This window comes from Anopheles moucheti, chromosome 2, assembly GCF_943734755.1.
Source record: "Anopheles moucheti chromosome 2, idAnoMoucSN_F20_07, whole genome shotgun sequence".
Taxonomy (NCBI): Eukaryota; Metazoa; Arthropoda; class Insecta; order Diptera; family Culicidae; genus Anopheles; species Anopheles moucheti.
Window position 1 is genome coordinate 46,607,367 of NC_069140.1, and position 21,926 is coordinate 46,629,292.

General features: G+C 44.5%; 1 protein-coding gene across 1 annotated transcript; it reads left to right on the forward strand.

Annotated features, from left to right (window-relative positions):
• Positions 1–1,468: 1,468 nt before the first annotated feature.
• LOC128299669 (ATP-binding cassette sub-family D member 1) lies at positions 1,469–21,893 on the forward strand. The gene is made up of 8 exons (XM_053035690.1): positions 1,469–1,561; positions 1,647–2,207; positions 10,215–10,992; positions 19,565–19,976; positions 20,043–20,920; positions 20,987–21,076; positions 21,149–21,274; positions 21,351–21,893. The coding sequence occupies exons 3-8, from the start codon at positions 10,388–10,390 to the stop codon at positions 21,472–21,474; spliced, it is 2,235 nt and encodes a 744-aa protein (XP_052891650.1). The 5' UTR covers positions 1,469–1,561; positions 1,647–2,207; positions 10,215–10,387; the 3' UTR covers positions 21,475–21,893.
• Positions 21,894–21,926: the final 33 nt, after the last annotated feature.

Here is a 21,926-nt window from a genome sequence, read left to right on the forward strand (position 1 = left end):
ACACACCACTAGCTTTGCTGTACGGCCCGGGCTGCCTGTGTCTAATCTTCCCTTGTCCGTTTTCGAGTCCTTCGGCGCGCTGGAGTAGGTCTGACTCATGGAAGGGAGGCATACGTTCGCTCCCCATGCGGCTATCTCAGTCTTTCCTACCCCCGAGGGAGCAGCAACCTTCAAACCAACAACCAAACCAACCCCCTTTCGCACATACTGAACATCGTTCATTGTGGTAGTGGAACGATGCGCGTTTTGTGTTGTTTATGCCAGTGGTACGCAATCGTAATGGAAGGGCTAATTTGAAATCTTTGACTGGTGAACTGATGAACAATGAATTGTTAATTTGTTGTGTAGATAATGTAAGCAATGTTCAGTTTTACATTACACATAAAACTGAAGGAACAATTTCGTCTTTAGTATTGTTTTAGCTCCATCTATCTGCTAAAAAAAACGACTAAATCACGTTTGGTTTTCGTACTAGTGGATAAATTAAGACAATTTTTTATATATTTTTTTTAAATTGAATGATTTACATGTTGTATATTGTACTGCAGACATAAATGCTTATATGCTTATGCTTATGCGTAAATGGTTTTATTGTAACAATACAACTACCAGACCAGTCATTTTTGCTAGTTGACCTCCTTTCAATTACTTTTATTTTTAAAGTTAAACATTTGTACCGAAGTTGTTGCATGACATTTACAGACCTTTTCCATTGTGTTAACTTTAAAACAATATGGAAGGATAATTTTTATTAAAAAATTGTCTATCAATAAAAATCGCTTAAAACGCTTAATAGTTTAAATAGTTTTCTAGCGTAGTTCTAATCTTTTCAAGACAAATTTGTCCGGTCTTTACTGTGTTTATTGCTTGGAATAAAATCTTTCGTGCGCCTTATCTCATACTTGCAAGCATAACAACTCACTTAGGGATATAGCATGTCGATCGACCTTGAGGAGATTGAACCAAGCGTTTCACTAATGTGCGTAATAAATACAGTTAAATTTTTCTACATGAAGACACGAATAAGATAAAATTGGTACAGTGCTTAGTGTCCGCGACTCACCCCGGTTGACGCCCACTGGCCCACGCTATTTACGTACGCGACGCGCCTATGTACGCAGCAGCTGGCAGGCACGAACAGTACCTACAATTACACTCATTGCATGTAGTAGCATGGGAGCTCGAGGGCAACTCGAAAGTAACATACATACCATTTCAATGCGCACCGCGACCATTACCGTGCAGTGAGCGAACGGGCGTGCGAGAAACCAGTCCCGCCAGTGGTCGACGCAGTACGCGCAGTTGCTGCTTTGCTTCCAGCACGTAACGAAACATCTGACAGTAGCGGTGGAGACGCACCGTACAACACACCGAAGCCGAACATCGAGAACATCTTGCGTTAAATATTTGTCCAACTGCGTCCGCTTTGGTGTGTTTGTGTGTTTCTTGTTGTTATTGTGTTGCCAGGAACGGGTGGCCGGAGAAGCGCATCCTGCGATTTCTTGTCTCCGATCTCAATCATCCGACCCGCACGGATTGAGGTTGGAGATGGCCCAGTCCGGTACGAGTGCATCCGCGCTGTCGATTCTGCTTGTGCAAGGCTGGGTGGATGTGTGAGTTTATAACGCTGGATCTCAATTTCGCAGGAACGTGAAGATCCTGTCGTGTGGTGCTAGACAAAGCCGATTGGCTCTCAAGGTTTATAGCATCGAGTGATCGGCACGGTTGGATCAGCTCGCAGCTTTGGTTCTAAAGATTGCTCACAGGGGGTGTCTTTGTGTGTACTAAGCGATAACCTGTACGGTAGAGCCGATAACATCTAGCAGCGCGTGTGTGTATTTTTACGAGTGATTGTGTGAACGAGCGGCGGCAATTATATGTGCTACAGTGGAGGTGCCCGAAAGTCCGCAATAAAGGGCTACAGTGAGTTGCACAAATCTGTGCATAAAGAATGTACCAAGACCGCACTGGTGGTGTTGCCGTAGTTTTTGGTCCGTGAGTGTACAAAGTACCGGTCAGGTGAAAGCAAAAGCTGCGGGTACCGAGGTGCGTAAAGAGTGGGTCGCAACACCGTGTAGCCGAGTCCTTTCTAAACCGTAGAATCACCCACCGAAAGTTCCAGCGCGTGTTGTACCAAGTGCGCGAGTGAGTATTGCATTCAGCGGTGCGCATCATGGTGGTGTGAGAAATTGGTTGGCGGTAAAAAGGTAAGTGCATTTTTGCGATACTTCAACCACAGGAAGCAACTGAGCGTTACCCTTGGCGTTTAATGGCAGCGAACTGAATGTGTGCGTGCGGCGGACCGAAAAAAAAAACCCGAAGTAGGCCGCAGTATGCAGCTCACTCCAGAGCATTAAAGCGGGAGCTCAATAATCGATAGGAAACCGGGGTGGCTTTTTTGTAAGGTAACGCTTCAAGGCTTCATTCAGCTGTAAAGTATACGACTTGCAGGCACTGGGGCAGTGTGGCAGAAAACAAACAGGTTCGCACACTGATCGTTTTTCTTGTGAAATTAGACCGCGTACAAGATGCAACTTCCTCGTTTGAGGTTGCAACGCGTGCGATCAGCTGTTCTCGCCTACTGAGATGGAACGGGAACGCGAAGTCGCGATTACCTCATCGCATCTTGTGCGAAAACGATGATGGGAGGCAAGATACTAAGCCCTATGCAAACCGGGTACGTTGGAACTACGTACCTCTTACTTGAATGAATGCAATTCGCATGAATGCATCGCGTCTCGCACGGTGTCTTATAACGTGTGTGTCATGATCGTGATGTACGTCTGATGATCGTACATATTGTTGCTGATACTTTCCCTCAACAAAGACACACGCGGTGCGGAGGAATTGATCGTTGCCAGTACGAGCAAGAGAGTAAGCGCCTCGGTCCCGTGGAATTGCTGGAATAGCTGGACGGGACCGAAAGGAAAGGAAGTCCTGAGGTGGGTCCCATTATCTCAAGACACTCCATGGGGGCACCGGTTCGCTTTAATAGAATAATCGTTGCTGGACCAAACATTGAATGGCCCACGCAGCTGTTGCCAACTTGGGTCTTGGGTGGTTGGGGATTGCGAGACACATGTGTAATGCTATTTACCATCTACGATCAGACCCGCAGGCAGCATAGGTGCCAACGGCCAACCTCCCCACAGCCAGCCCTCACTAACGATCGTTTTGCAGTTGCAGCCGTAATGTAGACGCGACCGGGTACTAACCGGCACTAACCGTGGTAATGGAGCTTTGCAAGCTCGTCTAAGTTCCCTATTCGCACGCGGCCGTGTCTTAGGTTTGCTTTCGGTGTGTCTTCTTGCGCAACCACGTACGTACCACTCACGATCGCAGTGGCTTAGAGTGTTCCTCTGAGAGCATTAGAGTTAGCGAAGAAAAGCCTTGCCAGTAATTCAAACGCAAGCCCATCCTAATAGTTGGCCAGCAGTCGAAAATGTTCTCGAACATGTACGATCCACTTGAACAACGCGAAACAATGGTAAACAACCGGAGCCATACTTACTGTAAATCCGGGACGAGTGTAAAGTTCGACCGCTTATCACAAAACTCAATGATAGAGCCTCTTGCTCTCTGTTCGCCCTCTTCAAGCATAAAAAACAATTCCTCCAATGAGACTTACATGTACCAAACAAGCACACGTCTTCTCTTCGCTGCGTTCTCCACTATCGTGTCTAGGGTTTACTAATCTAGGCGGCGATTACGATTGAACAACTCCGCGAAGGATGTACTTTGGAGTTTGAAAAGCGCTTTAAATCCCGTCCGCTAACGCTTTTTCTCTCCCGTCGTGGATTACATCGGACTACCGTCAGTCGCTGACAGCAGCCGCGTTGTATCACTAGAAATAAAGCAATAAAGATTGGGGCTGGGAAACACAACAAAAACTAAACCGCGCACATAAGCGAGCGATAAACGACGCATGAACAGGCCGGAAAGGTGTACAAAAAGTACACGTCAGTAACTGGCACGGTAATGATGACGAGCGTACAGAGCACTGGGAGGCAAAATTAAACGAAAAAAAAAACAGACTTCACCTCCAGGCCACAGTGGACGCGGAAAGGTTAGAAGCCATTCGGTGGACTGCTTCATAAGAAGGGGCATCTTTCTAGCGTCATCGAGTGATCGCACGAATCGTTCGGTACTTTACGCGCTCAATTGCAGAAGGATCTCGAGAGTGTGTGCGTTTACGTGCAAGGTTAATCATGGCTGACCGAACCTCGCCGTCCCGTGGCCATCTTAGATGCGTCCTAATGCGATTTGGAATGAAGATGATGATCGAAAGACGCAGCGTCCTGGGTAGCGTGCGGTTTTGTCAGGCAAGACACCGGACACCGATGGAAGGAGTGGTGGTGTTTCTAATTACGCTAGACCTTGAGCGCCTCCTCTTGTGGAGTGGTGGTCCGCTTCAATGCTGTAATGCGGCTCATTGGCACACGGTCTAACTCCAGCGTGAATGGTAATGTGCCGAACAAATGAGCATACATGCAATCTCCCATCGCTTTCCACCGACAGAACCGGGCGAGCTTCGAAACGGCAGCGTTACCCGTCATTGAACGGTGTGCGGCTCATGCAGGTTGACACATTGTGCGAGAAATTTGACGAATATAGGCTCGGTCGGTTCTTTGGGTCGGGGTGAAGGTGAATCGGACCCGGTATAGCTCCAACCTCCAACGAAAGCACACGCGGTACGCACGCACATATATGCACATCGCGATTCGTGGCTAATTGCTATGTAAAACGGTGTTAGCAAACGTTCCGTATCCGTCGCGCAATCCGTCCCAGCGGTTAGGAAGCGTAATGGTTAGCGTTTGGTAGGAAGGCTCCTCCATTTGCATTTAATAAGCCAAGAACAACACAAGTGAAAATCCGCTCCGTGCACATCGAATGACGGCGGGCGGTTGTGGTTCGAGGTTAGGTGTGACCCGTGTGCACTGGGACATAAATCAATTACACTTACTAAACTGTCCCGGGTCTGAATCACCGACTCCTAGGCCCACAGGTACTTTGCCGAGTGGTCTAACAATGGTTATTGATGGTCTGGATGTTATTGAAGTTGTAGCGTGGAGGCCATCACAACTCAAGCAAGGGAAGATTTATAAGAATGAATTGATGCGTTTTCAAGATTTAACGAGTGATGGCAAACAACAATGTGTATCAAAGTGACACTGAGCCAAACAGCGGTTATGGTTCTTTGTTTGCAACATGCTTCTCCATTCAATATACTCAGTTGTGACAGTTTTGTTCACCAGATTGCATACATTTAGGCATTTTCAAGTGTAAATATAATGGAGAAATCAAAACGGAGTGCTTTAGGGTGTATTCATCTTTAAAATAATTAATTATTTTTGTTACAACAATGAACGCTACACGATGATTGATATATAGACATTGTAGTTCAATAATTAGCAAGTTTTCACAGCTCACCTCTGAATTTTTCGCCATTGACACTAGAATTACCAAGCATTTAAAGCGTTTTCCCTTGATAGTCACTTTAGAAACAAATTTCGAAAAGCTGGATTATATTTCAATCCATTTTTGAGTTTTTGATTGCATGCTACAGAAACGATACGACAAAGACATACATCAATATGATGAAAATGAAGCGTTCTAGTCGAGCAGAAAATGAGAAATTATGTTCATTACCTCGATTATTCATTTCCTTTTAAACCTTTTGATGATAAATCTGGTTTTATATTGCATGCCACAAACACGTGCCATGTAACAAAGGTTACCTAGCCGTGCTTACAAAGTGCAAAGTCTAGTCATAAAATTCATCCCTAAGGTATTTTCGTTTTTCACACTTAAGTACGGTTTGTGATATAGCACAATGCACAATCGCTTGAAAAATGTTGTTATCAGTTGGGATGCATATTGGTACTTGAGACCCCTTATCTATTACCGCGTAGTTTCGATCGAACATATGTTGTCTCAAGTGGGCGGAAAGGAATGAGTCGTCTTAGCATACAAAAATAATCAAAATGGGGCATCATGGTGTGGGAAATATGGCGGATTGGTATAATTAACTGAAATATGAGAAATAAACATATTTAATAAAATTGCAAACTATCGCAAACTATCCGAGTTATAGTCGAATGTCTGCTAAACATTTCAGTTCATCCACGTCACTCCGTAGCGCACGTCATCCATCAGGCCACACTGGGCACGGCATCGACGGTAATAGTTCAACTTGTTCGGTTTAATTACACCTTATCAGTACCCGTTCTATTCGGGTACGAGATTTCCTGAACACTTGCCACCAGACCTCATGTGCACACAATCTCGCTGGAGAACAGATTTTTTCCCGTAATGGCCCCGGAGTAGACCTTTGAACATGTGGGGGTAGGCGTTACAGGTTGCTAATATAGACTGGTGGCTCATTGGTACTAGCCTACACACTGCCGGGGTTTACCAGGTATTAATAATTTGTGCGAGCAATCAATGGCTTCATTAAAGGGTTCTACTGGATCCTTAGACATAACACGTGCCTTGTAAGCTGTCTAGATTGAGAGGAAATCTTGCCAGTTTTAACACGTGTAGCTAACCCTTACCAGTTTCAGCTTTTATTCGTCGGTATGGAGAAAAATAGCAACGTGGCTTTTACACTGCTTCCCACATTGTACCGCACTTATGCATCCTTGAACTGGGCACCATATGTGGCAGATGTTAATTTTTGCATCTTCCCTACCATGACCGTCCATGACTTATGTTCCCGACTTAACAACGAACCACTGGAGGTCATTGCCGTGAGGTTAAGTACACAGGGCCCAGTGCGAATAGGTCTGAATGCACTCTTGACCCATGAGCTGCACGAGGGGTCATTGTGTTGCGTGTTTTCCAGGTGTCGTCTCATGGAAACCGAAAAACCGGCCCAACGGACCAGCTACTGACCTAGACAGTGACCATTTCTCCCATGCAGTCCGGTTTTGTTGCGTTGTGCTTTGTGGCTCTTCTCGCGTTCTAGCATGGTTTATCTTTGGCTCGATTGCACCCCGGGTGGGGTGTGGAAACCGTGAGGAAGTAATAATTAATAAATACACTTGTTGTAGTGTTTCTCCGTTTTCACGCATACACACGGTTGTATGCTACCGGTGATCGTTTCTGCTTGTTGGGTCGTTAATGTTGTGTATGATCGATTGTATAATCAACCGCATGTAGCCATTATCGCGCAATCAATCACATTGAGCCATCCGACAAGAGCAACTACATGTCTATTTCAGGAAATGACTTTTTTCGGTAAATGTTTGTAAATATTTACATCAGTAGAAGTGGGGTACTGGGATAGTCCCAACCGAACAATAAAATAACGCTCTTCTCAAACAAACTGCATCACAATAATAAAACAACTTGCAATCGTTGCACATTTGAGAATAAAAATTAGAAATGTCAAACACAATCTGGCAAATGACATGATTGGAAAATGGATAGGCTGCATTGCGCCTGAAAGTTTTTTTTCCTAATTTTCCTATGTGCTTATATCTAGCAACCATAGACAAGACAAGCGTAGTTTCGAGGAACTTTTTAATATTGGAAAACGAAAGTAAACGACTCTGGTGTTCTTCTGGCTTTCGTAAAAAGTACAAGTATTTTTCAAAATAATATTGCATACTTTTAGGCGTTTACGAACGGCACGAACGATAAGTTCGTTTTAGTTTGACAACCCTGTTACCAGGTGAGTTGACACTAGAACTACAAATCATTTATGCGTTTTTATTGATTACTTTATAAGCAATTTTACAAAAAGGCTGGATTTCAATTATTTGTTGTTAGTGCAGCAGAAAGGGTAAAAAAGTCTTCTCATTTTTCTTTTTAGCGTAACGACCTACTAGGTCATGTGTGCCATTTTTGGATTACTAGACTTATTATAGCCGGATTCGTAGCCGGATAGTCAAGTCCTTGTTACGAGGGATTGATCTGAACAGGACTTTGGACCAGTCCTGCCATGTGAAGACTAATACATTACTAATATTACCAATACATCACCGGGGGGCACGAAAGTTTATGTGCTTGGTGTAGTGTTAATGTGTGTTAAAGTAGTGTTAATTGACGATCACTACTTCAAGTTCTAAAATAGCTTCGTGCATTATTAAATTGCATTACTTTAATCGGCTAATTGAACTGAATAAAATATTAGCTGATGAGAACTTATGTTGGTTCAAAACTATTCGTATAGCAAACAAAAAACTTTCCATTTCTTCCCATTTTCATTTCCTATCTTTATGCTGATTACGTTAAATGTTAGATAATCTGCACAATAAATGGTGAAACAGTAACTACTCTTGCCACAATAGTTACCCAATGGCATCTAACATTACGCCTAAACATTTAACTATTTGTTTATTTCCCTTTTTGTTGACCTTTAGCCCGGTCTTTGTGAGCAACATTGTTCCGAGCAAAACGGAGATAAAAAGACTCGTTGAATGAACGCATTACCAGCACTATTTACGACGAAGATAGTCACTCATGAGTTGGCATCCGTACGCATTTGCATACCGTTCTTGCATAATGTCATAGTCTGGCTTATGGCAGCATAACGCGCGCCCGGCCACGAAACAAAAACGAAACGGCTCAATTAGAGAACCAAGGGGGGAATAAAATACAGCGCAAATGCTGCCTTTTGCCATGCCAAAAACGCCTCCCCACGAAAAACGTGACTCTGGCCGGTTGAATCTTTCGCAGCAATCGGAAGGCCATCTTTCCTATTGTGTACCGTTTGTGCATTTCGGTGGCAAAAATGCTTCGTGTCGCTTCCGCAAAGGGTACAGGTACTTTCGGGTGTTGGCCGTGAGGTTTCCCTTGCCAACCCTTGCAGCGTACCAGCCGAAACCAGAAGTCACCGCGATGGCAACGCGATTTGGAGACAACAATGCCACCCTTGTGCGGAACGTTATTTACAGCTGGTGGAAGAAAACAAGGAACTGCAGAATGGAAACATGCATGCGGACGTGTACACCAACCGTCTGACGAATGTGTTCCATTCTGGGTGACGCAGGAAGTATAAGCTGTGAGCTAACTGTGTGCATGTGAGTCATAACGGCGTGTCGACAATGTTGAATTTACTTACCGCTCCCAACAGCCCAGTCCACGGGAAGCGAAGCAACCCGCCCTTTATTTATTGCGCGTGTTTTACAGAATGTGTGCCGAAGAACTCTGCCACTGAGAAATGAGCACCGGATAGGTTCAGAGAGCAAACACACAGCCCACGGTGATTCACAAGGCCGGTGGGATTGTAGGGCAAAAAGAAATTAAACGACCGACTACATCGAGAGAAAGGGTAAACCCAATAAGTACGATCTGCGTGGTTTGGTCCGGCAGATTTTCGGAGGGCCCATTACTGAGTTGTACTCGCGGTGTCAAGGTTACGTTTGTCGAGCGATCTTAAATTGCTGCCTGTGGATCTGTGTCAAGGGTGTGGAATTTCGATCGGGTTGTACAGTTTGCGACAAGATAGTTTTCCATTTGCAGAGTATCAAACCATTATGAAGTGATTATTGAATAATTTAAATACTTCACAATACCTTCATTCCCAAGTTGATTGCAAATCAACTGTGAGAGAGTTTAATGAGAGCTGTGCAATTGTATCAAGTGTACTGAATAGGTACTAAACGTCAGCATAATACTATTTTTGGAGGACATCGGGTGAATTCCGCGGAATACCGCGGACATCTCTCTCGTTTCTCGTCATCTTTTGAGGATCTCAGCAGGTGGTTGGGTCCCAGTCGGGTCCTGGGATATGTTTTAATCTCGAGATTTGCTTTATCTCGGATCCGAAGCAATAGCCCATTTTACCGTCTCGTTCCTTTGTTAAATTATTTGTCTAAAAAAGAAACCAAAACGTAGAACATTGAAGGAGAAATGTAATAATGAACTCTTCGGTGTAGTTCGGTTTGCCTTTATTACACAAAATTAGTACAAGTAATAGTACATCTCATCTCATCTCATGAACGATTACAGACTAAAACGCTCTTTGTCTTGGGTATCGATCGCCTAAAAGTATGCAATAATTCTGAGTACGATCAGTTATCCGTAGGTAACGGATCTTCAGGGATCTTTTGAGATGATTTATCACGTTTCGATCTGACAGATTGTCTTTCCTCGTTGGGAGCACAATAAATAAAAACCCGTTCTCAAGACTCCAGTTATCCATTTATTCGTCAATTATTTTGATATTAATTTAATACATTCTCTTACATTTGCTTTCTCTTTTCCAGATGATGGGTTGAAGAGTGTGCTAAAAGACAGTCAGCCTTTTCTACGTTTACTCCAACCAAACCAATACAATCTGCACGATCGAATGTGGGTTGTGCCAATTCACCATACACACCATTGCTAGTGCCCTCCCGATTGTTCGTTTCTTCACATCGGGTCGATCGCCGCCAGCAAGATGCCAACGATCATATCAAAGTTCGCCAAGCGATCGTTCGACACGCTCGAGGGGCTCGGCTACTCGCGAGAACTCGTGTCCAAGGGTCTGATAACAGGGGCGGTCGCGCTGTACTGTCTGCGCCTTACCTATCCGGTGGTGCGTGACAAATTGGCCAACGGTAAAGGCTCCACCGACGCCCGGGCCGACGCGGGCCACCATCGCAATGAGAACAATAACCTCACCAAACAGCCACCGGACGATCCGGAGGCAAAGAAGGAACAGATCATCATCGCCAAGCGGAATCGGAAACGGCAGGCTGGCCGCCAGCCCGGACTTAACCTGGACTTCCTGTTGCAGCTGCGCCAGCTCGTGGGCATCATGGTACCGCGGGTACTGTGCGAAGAGTCCGGCCTGCTGGCCGTCCACACGCTCTGCCTGGTGTCACGTACCTTTCTCAGCATTTACGTCGCCTCGATGGAGGGTGCAATCGTCAAGTTCATCGTGCGGAAGGACGTGCGTAACTTTGTGCTGATGCTGCTGAAATGGTTCGGTATCGCTATACCGGCCACCTTCATCAACTCGATGATACGCTACCTGGAGAACAAGCTCGCGCTCGCCTTCCGGTAAGTGGTTTCCCTTGGGGGCAATCAGTGTGAGTTCATTAGCGGAAAGCAATTGAGGGAAAGAAACACAAAAAAAAACCCGCAAGGTAGAATTGACCACAACCGCAGTGGCAGCTTGCAGGCACAAATTGCGTTTGGCGTAATGAGTCGCAGAGGTGCGATGCGTTCCAATTGCGCATTTCTTGTCAGTGTCAGTCGAGGGACAAGGAGTGCAAACAGAAAAGTGCTGCCAGTAGAATTACTGTGTAGAAAGTCCGGTCAGGAGAAAGTCCTCCACAAGTTGCGCCACAACTATTGCTCCGGTAAGAGTTGAAATCTCTTGCCATGAGTACGAGATAATAAGGTGGTTTGGATGTAATCAGCGTTGAATTTAAAGCTGCCAGATAACGGGTGTTATCTCCTAATCACAAACTATTGCACCTATTACAGAATGGGAGCGAAGGTTACGCGAGTTAAAATTGCACGTCATTACACGTAACTTAAAAGCTACAGATTCGTATGATAAAACAATCCCCCCACCCACAGAACCACACACGTTTTCTATTTGCGTTAATCGGGCACTGCTTTACGTGGGTTTATTGCAATAAAACCATACTCTGCCAGATACCGCGCGGCCGTGTGCTTCTGTTTAAATTTGGTACGTTATCGTGCTGATAAGTGTTATGCGCTTGTGACGAATCCGATCGATAAGAATAATCGTTTCTTTTGTTTTTCGTGCCCGTCTGTCCAAAACATTGGTCTGAAATTCCCACCTTGAAGGTTGAATTTGTTGATCAAATAAAATCATGATGTTACCTTTATCTTGAGATTACCACGTTCACGTTGATTGGAACTTTGACCTGACCCATCATTGTACTGAAATATTAATTTATTACGTCGACCAGCATTAAGCTGCGTGCGTGTTTTCCCCCTTTTTGGGTAATGATCTACTAGATCATTTTTGCCATACAATGTTAGGAATATAATGAACTCCTTTTGATGAACTGATTAAAACATTAATGATTAATATTAATGTTTATTGTATAATGCGTCCACCTTAAAAGAATTAACGAAGATATGTTGTACGTAAAACAATATAAAGTCAATATTGTAAAGACAAACACGCTTTAACTTACATTAAACGGAATGAATTTTTAAATTATGACATGACATGACATTGTGAGATCGAACTGGTTGGAAAAAAACATCCTCACATTATTAAAATGAACATCTTCACCCGTATATTTCCACAACCTATCTGGAAAATACCTTTATTACTATTGAAAAATGTTTATACAATCACCAATCAAATTGCCGAGAATAGTTGATAATATAAAATTATCTGCATATCGATATATAAGTCAGATAAGGCGTACCGTATAGCCTTCACACCACAATACAATGGCAGAATGTGCTGTTATGGTTATTGTATCATTAACAAGGCTATTTCTGGTACAATATCAACACTATTAACCTCAGCTTTTACAAGGGCTTGCGCATGGTCTCGCGGGTCTCATGGACATTCGGTCTATGAAAGATCGTGAATCGTACCTTATTGGTACTGTAGCCAATGCTGTGGCCGACAAATATTTTCTTGATCTTTATTATAAACTATTATTAAACTCGTAACCGAAGGAGCAGACCTTTTCACGTTGGCTGTTGGATCCAGACTGAGTTGTGCAGACTGCTAACGCTGCACGGTCTGTATGTGTGTTGTATCCGTGAATACAATCCCTTGCATTGTTTTCAGTGCAACTGCTTGCGCAGTTGCGCTTGTAAGGACGGGGAACTGTATTCCAGGAATTGCTGTCGTTGTTGGGGATTGCGACTGTTCTCTATGTGCTATTGTCCTCTCTTGTTCTCTATGTGCTGATGCGTCTGGGAGTTGTGGCCGGTTCGCCACAATACTCTCCCCTATGTTTTTAAGAACCTGAGTGGGATCCTCACGTGTCGTCCTGAGGATGTAGTGCGAGGTTCCAGTGAAGGTTTACCAGGAATATCTTGCTGTTGTTCGTTATGTACGAATGCTGCTTTAAGACGGTCGATGGATATGGATGAACTTTTTCCGTTGATGTCTACTATGAAATATTTCTTTTTTCGCCGAATGACGCGGTAGGGTCCATCGTAGGGTGGAGTTAAAGGCGGTTTGATGGCTCCGGTTCGAATAAAGACATGTGTGCAGGTTTCCAATGATTTTTGGACAAAAGGTCGCTGTGTAGAATGATGGGAGGTGGAAGTTGGCTTAAGCTTTGCCATTGTCTTTTTTAGATTTTCAACGAAATCTGTTGTTGGCTTGGTGCTGGAGTTTTCGTTGGTGGCAAAGAATTCCCCTGGTAGTCTAAGCGATGTACCGTAGGTTAATTCAGCTGCAGATGCTCCTATGTCGTGTTTGCATGAAGTTCGCATTCCGAGTAATACTATTGGTAATGCTGATGTCCAACTGGGGGTGTTGTGACATTTCAAAGCTGTTTTGAGCTGGCGATGCATGCGTTCTACATGTCCATTTGCTTGAGGATGGTACGGTGTAGTACGCAGATGGTTTATTCCAAGAAGATAGAGAAGTTCTTTGAAGAGTTCGGATTCGAATTGTCTGCCTAAGTCTGTTGTTAGCTTGCTTGGTACGCCAAATCTGGCGATCCAACCGTTGACAAACGCTTTTGCTACTGTTTCGGCAGTGATATTTGGAATTGGCATAGCCTCGGGCCATCTGGTAAACTTGTCTATTATGGTAAGACAATATTGATTTCCCTCAGATGGTGGCATAGGTCCAATAATGTCCATATGAATGTGTGTGAACCTATTGTCTGGCATGGCTATGTGTTCGATCGGTGATCTGTTGTGACGTATTATCTTCGACTTTTGACATGGAATACAGTGCATTACAAAATGTTTGCAATCACGCCGTATTGCTGGCCATACGTATGAGTCGGATACGAGTTTTGTTGTCGATCGAATGCCAGGATGAGATGCACCATGAAACTTTGATATGATCTGCCTGCGAAACTCTTTTGGAATGAAGGGTCTGATTTTCTGGGTGGATATGTCGCAGAAAATTGGTGTCGATGTTAGATGCGTTTGGAATGTCTTTAAGCAAAGCGATGTGTTCGGGTCTGTCAAAAGATGTTGTAACTCTGGATCTGTTCGTTGCTTTACTGCTAGGTCTTCGAAATCTATTGGCTGATTATCGATGGATTCTAAACGGCTTAACATGTCTGCTACTTGATTTTTTGCTCCGGAAATGTGTCTGATGTCCGTGGTGTATTCGCTGATGAAGCTTAAGTGACGTTGTTGAGTTGGACTTGCACGTTCCGGACGTTGTTGGAAAGCTGTAACTAATGGTTTATGATCGGTAAAGATGCAAAACTCACGACCGTCGAGATGATCTTTGAAGTATTTCACAGCTTCGTATATTGCGAGAAGTTCTCGATCGTAAGTGCTGGCTTTCTGTTTGCTTGCGCTTAGCTTACGAGAGAAGTACGCTAGTGGTTGACGTTCATTTTTCCAAATTTGGTGCAATACAGCTCCGATTGCGTTGCCAGATGCGTCTACTTCCAACGCTAATTTGGCATCCGCACAGGGGTGAGCGAGTAGAGTTGCACTAGCTAAATCTTGCTTGCATTGGTGGAAAGCTTTTGTTGTATCTTCGTCCCATGTCAATGGTGTATTGTCGTTGCGAACATTTCCTTGCATCATGTTTTGGAGGATTTGTTGGTTCTTCGCTGCGTGCGGTATGAAGCGACGATAGAAGTTTATGGTTCCCAGGAATCGTTTTAACTGTCTGGCTGTTGTTGGCTGTGGGAAATTTAATATGGCTTCTACCTTCCTTTTTGATGGTTTGATTCCTTCAGCAGTAATCAAATGTCCGAGAAATATTACTTCATTAAGTCCGATTTGACATTTAGCTGCGTTGATGGCTAGTTCATTTTCCTTTAAACGTTGAAAAACCTTACGAAGATGTTCTTTGTGCTGTTCAATGCTGCTAGAAGCGATGCACAAGTCGTCGACGTAAGGGAAAACAAAATCTAGATCGCCTAAAATGTCGTGAAGATGTCGCTGAAGTGTCTGACCTGCATTTCGGAGTCCGAACGTCATGAATTTAAATTCGAACAATCCGAATGGTGTGGTGATAGCGGTTTTTGGAATATCTTCTGGTGCGACCGGAATCTGGTGATAAGCGCGTTGTAGATCGATGCACGAGAATATTGTCTTGTTGTGGAGAATGTTTGAAAAGTCCTGGATATGAGGTATTGGGTATCGATCTGGAACTGTTATAGCGTTTAAGCTCCTGTAATCGCCGCAAGGACGAAATGTTCCATCAGCCTTCTTGACCAGGTGTAGAGGACTGGCCCAAGAACTTTTGGAAGCTTGGCAGATTCCTTGTTCCATTAAGAATCTAAATTCAGCTTTCGCTGCTTCCAGCTTATCAATGGGTAAACGACGTGGACGACAGAAAACAGGTTGGCCAGTAGTAATAATTTGGTGAACAGTTTTTGCACTTGTTTGTTTGCGATTGATATTAAGCATGGTGATGTCTTTGTACTCACTTAATATTTCCGCAAATGGTGATGTTGAATCATACGATTTGATGACTGGCTCGGAAACGCTGCTGATGTTTGATATCTCTAATCGTGTGGTGTTATCGATGATTTTGTTTCGTCGTATATCTACCAACAGATCGTGGTGGCTTAAAAAATCAGCTCCGATGATGGGTGATTTTACATCTGCTATGGTGAATAACCAGGTGAACGGACGACGCAGGCCAATTTTGAGTGTAAGACGTTTTGTGCCGAACGTTGCTATTTTTGTTCCGTTTGCTGCGAAAAGATGTTCTGATGAAGGATTATCGCGTTCCTTTAGTGTTGGCGGAATAACGGAAACGTCTGCACCTGTGTCAATCAGGAAGTTTTGGTGTGAAGCTTGGTCCAAAATATGAATACGGTTTACCTGTTCAAGTTTAGTGCAGCTAGGCTGCACACCACTTAGTTTTTTGGAACCGAAGTGAATTGGCACTTTTTTTCTGGATTTTGATGATTCTCACACTTCTTTGCTGCACTACCATAGCGGCGATGGTAGTAACAGATGAAATAATCACGCTCTCGAGACTGGCTGCGATAATTTCCGTTGTGTCTCCCCGGATGACTGTTTCGTCGATTCCATGGGCGCCGATGCTGCTCTCTTAGTAGATGATCAAATTTCTTGCTTAAGGCGGCGATTTGCGATTCCAGTGATGTTTGATGTTGGATAGGTGATGTAACTTGTACGGAATCTATTTCGTTTCGGGGGGCTTCCATGATCTTATCGGCAACCTGGGCTTGTTCGTCTAAGGTAGCCGTGGACATGGCTGCAAGAATAGAACGAACTGTCGATGGTAATGCTCGCATCCAAATATTGGCCAGGATTTTGTCACTGCATCCTACTCCACCAGTACGTCGCATCTGTGTGAGGAGCGAACTAGGTTTTTGATCACCCAAAGTTACTCCTTCTAACAGGGTGGAAATGCGCTTTGTTTCAGATGGGTGGAAATGAGCCACGACGTCGGTTTTCAGTGTGGAGTATCGGGTCTGGGTTGTCATTTCAGCACAACGAGAAATGGTCGAATATACATGCTTCGCTCGAGTGCCAAGTGCTACTATTAGAGCGTTGAATTTAGTTTTGTCTGCTTTTATGCCGTTCACTTCAAACGCTGCTTCGAGGCAGACAAACCATACATCCACGTCATCGCCGTCGAATGGTGGATAGTTTATCTTTAGCAACTGTAGCTGCGGAGAAACTTCATCCTTAGTCAATGTATTTTCCGGATTTTTCGTCGCATTTTGGGTGTCCTCTTGGCTCGTTGATTTGGTTTCCGGATTCATTTTCACACGTCAGATTACTGGCAGCGTGGTTTCGCGGGTACACGGTTGTGTTTGTCGGGCGCGGGACGTGTTTTTTTTTTTTGTCGGGCGCGGAGCGCGATACGCGAGTTGGCTCGTTGAACGCACTGCGAGGGTGCTGCGTGGGGCACCGTTCGTAAGGATTGCCACGTGAAACACAGGATCACTACTATAATATCGTGGAAGATCAACTATGTAGCTTGTCGGGGAACACTAATAAAGTTTGTCAGGGGTCACCAATGTAGCCAATGCTGTGGCCGACAAATATTTTCTTGATCTTTATTATAAACTATTATTAAACTCGTAACCGAAGGAGCAGACCTTTTCACGTTGGCTGTTGGATCCAGACTGAGTTGTGCAGACTGCTAACGCTGCACGGTCTGTATGTGTGTTGTATCCGTGAATACAATCCCTTGCATTGTTTTCAGTGCAACTGCTTGCGCAGTTGCGCTTGTAAGGACGGGGAACTGTATTCCAGGAATTGCTGTCGTTGTTGGGGATTGCGACTGTTCTCTATGTGCTATTGTCCTCTCTTGTTCTCTATGTGCTGATGCGTCTGGGAGTTGTGGCCGGTTCGCCACAGTACCTTATCAAACTAACTGATCGACTACATATCAAACAAAAATTAAAAAAAAACCCATAATTGCTTATTATTTGTTAGTAGGTCATTACACCAAGAAGAATCTCATCCGTTTGATAAGCATTATAGCCAGTTGACAGAGTCTTATCGGACTTCATAATAGCGAATTTGTAGAGGATCATTCAAACATGCTACAGCTATTCTAAATTTAACTTTCAGCAATGGAGATTGAATATGTCAATAAGTCGAATAGATGATACTTTTAATCCTCCTATTTGTCTCTGTATCTGTGGATTATTTTTCTGTCAGATATTTAAACGATATTGACGAAGCATCCCTAGTATCTCCTAACAAGCTTAGCAAGACAGCGATCGTGATCGACCAGTCAAGCTAAGCCGAACGGGACAGATTTCTTTCTGCACACAATTCTGGTTTTGATGCACGCCGTTGTTTACTCAACTGCACTTTTCGAGTAAGAAAGAAAACGCGCAAAAATGCAAGTGCAGCATGCGAAAAGCTTGTGTATTGCAAAATCCCTACACCCAGCTGGTAACGAAGTCACATCGAAAACGATTTTTCCTTCCATGATCGGTTCGTTACGGCACGGGAGAAGCTGAACAACGGAGCCGGTGGCATTTAGCCTGCAGTGGAGATCGCGTATGCTTTGGTATCTATCGGGTTGCCAAACGAGCGAACGTGATCTAACCACTCATAAGCGTTCGCTTCCAGTTCGTTACTGCCAAAACCATAAATTCTCGAAGGCTGTCCACATTTTTGCCGCATCGATTGCAGTTCCTCGTGTTGGTGGTCTGTTGCAGTCAGCAAAAGAACGGCACCAAGAGCACCAAGCCATCTAAACAAACTGAAACCCTCCCAACTTGCTAGGATTTCGTAACAAACAACCGTTTGCAAAGAATTCTGCCAGAATCCGGCTCACCTTGTAATACCGGTATGGGTAACGGAGCTGAGCGAAGACAAACCGTACTCCGTCTGCAGTCTGCCGAACAAGAAAGTGGTTCATAGGCACGGGTTTTCTTCGGCTTTTCTTTTTTTTTTTATTGCCAATTTGTGTAGCAATTGAGCAATGCAGAAACCTCCGCTGATCCGATGGTCGTCGTCAATCAAGGCAATGAAGGATATCGGCTGTGCACATGCATTTGGAGAAGGTGTTAAACGCTCCGTCTCGGTCACAAACGATGCTGTATAATTTCTCACTAATGCTTGCGGTGTGTTGATTTTCTTCGCTTACCCAAAGAACAGAGACCCGTTTGTATTAGGGGTTTGACTTGGGCATTAACTGCCGGATAGTATGGGTTCACAGCTGTTCTCTTGAAGTTGGACCGATGGTGGTTTCGACTGGACACGTTCGAATCTAATGGATTGTCTGTCTTCGGAAGGTGTGAATGAATTGAAATGCCGTATCCAAATTGCTGAGTTTGAACAGGTCGGAATGGAGCTAATGTTTGCTGTGTAAACTTTCGCTTCTTTGGTATTATAATTATGCACGTCACAGCAATAACATACTGGTATAATAATTAGGTCAGTAGTGATAGTTCAGAAGGTCCATTTGGGACGATCTCACTACGACACGTTGAAGGTCATGTGTGGTTGAAGGGTTGACCAAATAGACAATAACCGTCAACAATGGAGTTTTCTTTACTCCAAACAGCACCTACACGATAATTAATGTTTTATTTGAATGATAAGGGCTTCTTTAGTAAATTCCCTTCTTGTGTGCCTGAAGGAAAAAATAATAACTTTTAATGAAGGTCCATGTTAATGGAATTGGGGTAAGGAGAATTCAATATTTCAAGGCCAAAGTATGTTTTGTGGTTTAGCTTTCTGGATGTTATTTTTTATGTTGTACTCTAAGAACAAAACCGAACTCAAATAATCTAATTACTCTATGCAATGCATTTTACGCCCGGAGTTATGCAATTGTTTTGTTTGCAAATCTAATGATTCTAAGTAATTTAAGCCTAGAGTTATGCAATTCGCTTTCTAAATCTTTAGCTTTATGATCCGGGTTCCTATGTACTTTGTTGGCCAGTTTAGTTCTGTTATTTTCGGTAAAAATTGCATTATTTGTTATCGTCTATTCTGTTTTTATATATCTCTTATCCTTGTATTTCTCTTCCAGTACACGGCTAGTGAAACATGCGTACGGCATGTACTTCAAAAACGAAACCTACTACAAAGTGTCGAACCTGGATGGACGAATCGAAAATGCGGACCACCGGCTAACGGACGACATCTCGACATTCTCCAGCTCGGTGGCACACCTGTACAGCTCCCTTACCAAGCCATGCTTTGATTTGCTGCTAATCGGCATAGCAATGGCCCGTTCGTCCCGCCGAATGAAGGCAAACATTGTGATGGGTCCAGCGCTGGCAACGATCGTCATCGGTACGACTGCTCACATCCTGCGGATAGTGTCGCCCAAGTTCGGACAACTCGTTGCGGAGGAGGCCAACCGGACCGGCTATCTACGTCACGTGCACTCGAAGATTATTACCAATGCGGAGGAGATTGCGTTCTACGGTGGTCATAAGGTGAGTCGGTGCAGATTTGTCGATGGAGGATCGATTTTAACAGTGTGTTTCTTTTCTTTCCGTCAGGTGGAACACTCACAACTCCAGGAAGCGTACTCTCGGCTAGTGAGTCAGATGAACTCGATATTCACGCAGAAGCTGTGGTTCATTATGTTGGAGCAGTTCTTCATGAAGTACGTGTGGTCCGGTACGGGTATGGTGATGGTGTCGCTACCGATTCTGACCGTCGGTGCAGCGGCCATGCCGGTCAGTCCCGAGCACAGCAACTTGATCAAATCGGACGAACAGGGCGTGAGTGAACGCACACAGTACTTTACCACCGCACGTAATCTGCTGCTGAGCGGTGCGGACGCCATCGAGCGGTTGATGTCTTCGTACAAAGAAATTGTAGCACTGGCTGGCTACACGAGCCGTGTCGCCGGTATGTTCGAGGTGTTCGATGAGGTGAACCGTGGTATCTATCGTAAAACGACGCTCTACACCGAGGAGCGCAACTTGAACGGCATACTGGAGTTCCGCGATGGACAACCGGTCGCCAAGGGTGAGATAGTGTTTTCCGTTGACGCCAACGATACTAGCATCTCGCTGGAGAATGTACCGGTGGTGACGCCCAACTGTGACATCGTTGTGCCAAGCATTAGCCTTACGATCGAGGCCGGTATGCATCTGCTCATCACCGGTCCGAACGGATGCGGCAAGTCGAGCCTGTTCCGCATCCTGAGCGGCCTGTGGCCAATCTATGGTGGAACGTTGCGCATCCCGAAGTCATTCGGTGGAAGGCCCAGCATGTTCTACATTCCCCAACGTCCGTACATGTCATGTGGTACGCTGCTGGATCAGGTGATCTATCCGGATACGCGCAAGGACATGGAGGCGAAGAAGATCAGCGAGGCACAGCTGCGGGAAATAATGCGCATGGTGTCTCTCGAGCACATTCTGGATAGGTAAGTGCAGAAGAAGGGTGGAATTCCGAGAGTTCCAAGCTAATGTGAATGCTCCATACACAACAGGGATAGTTTCGACGAAATTCGGGACTGGAAGGATACACTCTCTGGAGGCGAAAAGCAACGAATGGCCATTGCACGACTATTTTATCATAGGTATGCATTAAGCACTGGCAACCCATTGAAAGATCCCTCATTTTGGACTTACATTCGACGTGTTTCTTTTAGACCAAAATACGCCCTGCTAGACGAGTGTACGAGTGCCGTGTCGATTGACGTCGAGAGCTGTATCTACGAAACGGCTAAATCGATGGATATCACGCTTTTAACCATTACCCATCGTCCAACATTGTGGTACGTATCAATTATGTCTGCATATCTCGTCTTACATGCAAACCTCAACCTAATCGTCCAACTCACCCTCCCACAGGAAATTCCATACACACATCCTACAATTCGATGGACAGGGGGGATGGGTGTTTGAGAAGCTCGAGGAAGGTGCCCAGCAAAAAGTTCCTACGGTGAAAGCCAACGCTTCGGCACCCAGCAGTTAAAGGATCTTGTACCAAACGGAGAAACGGCGGGAAATTGTACAGACAGCAATGGGCCGACAAATCAAGCGATACACAAACGAACGATGAGATTATTTTAAAGTATTGCTATTAATATGTTTCTATTTCGTTCGGTTGTAAAATAATACAAACAAGCATTAAGCCAAAAATGAGTTAAAAAAAAAGCAAACAAACACAAAAAACTTGCGGACCCCTGTTCGCGGTTGAATGGTGTGTGATTAAAGAGATAAATGGAATATGTTTTAGCAGTAAGAGAACTTTACACGTTTCAAGTTCGCTGGGCGAGCCGCTGTTTGGCAGTGGCGTTTCAGTTTTAAGGGCAGGTTGGGTTGATGTTTCGGCTTAGACAAGCTGCAAACAGCTGTAAACGAAACATTTGTGAATAGGTACAATAGGAATGTTACGCGTTTTTTTTACTGTTCGTACTTAGTGCA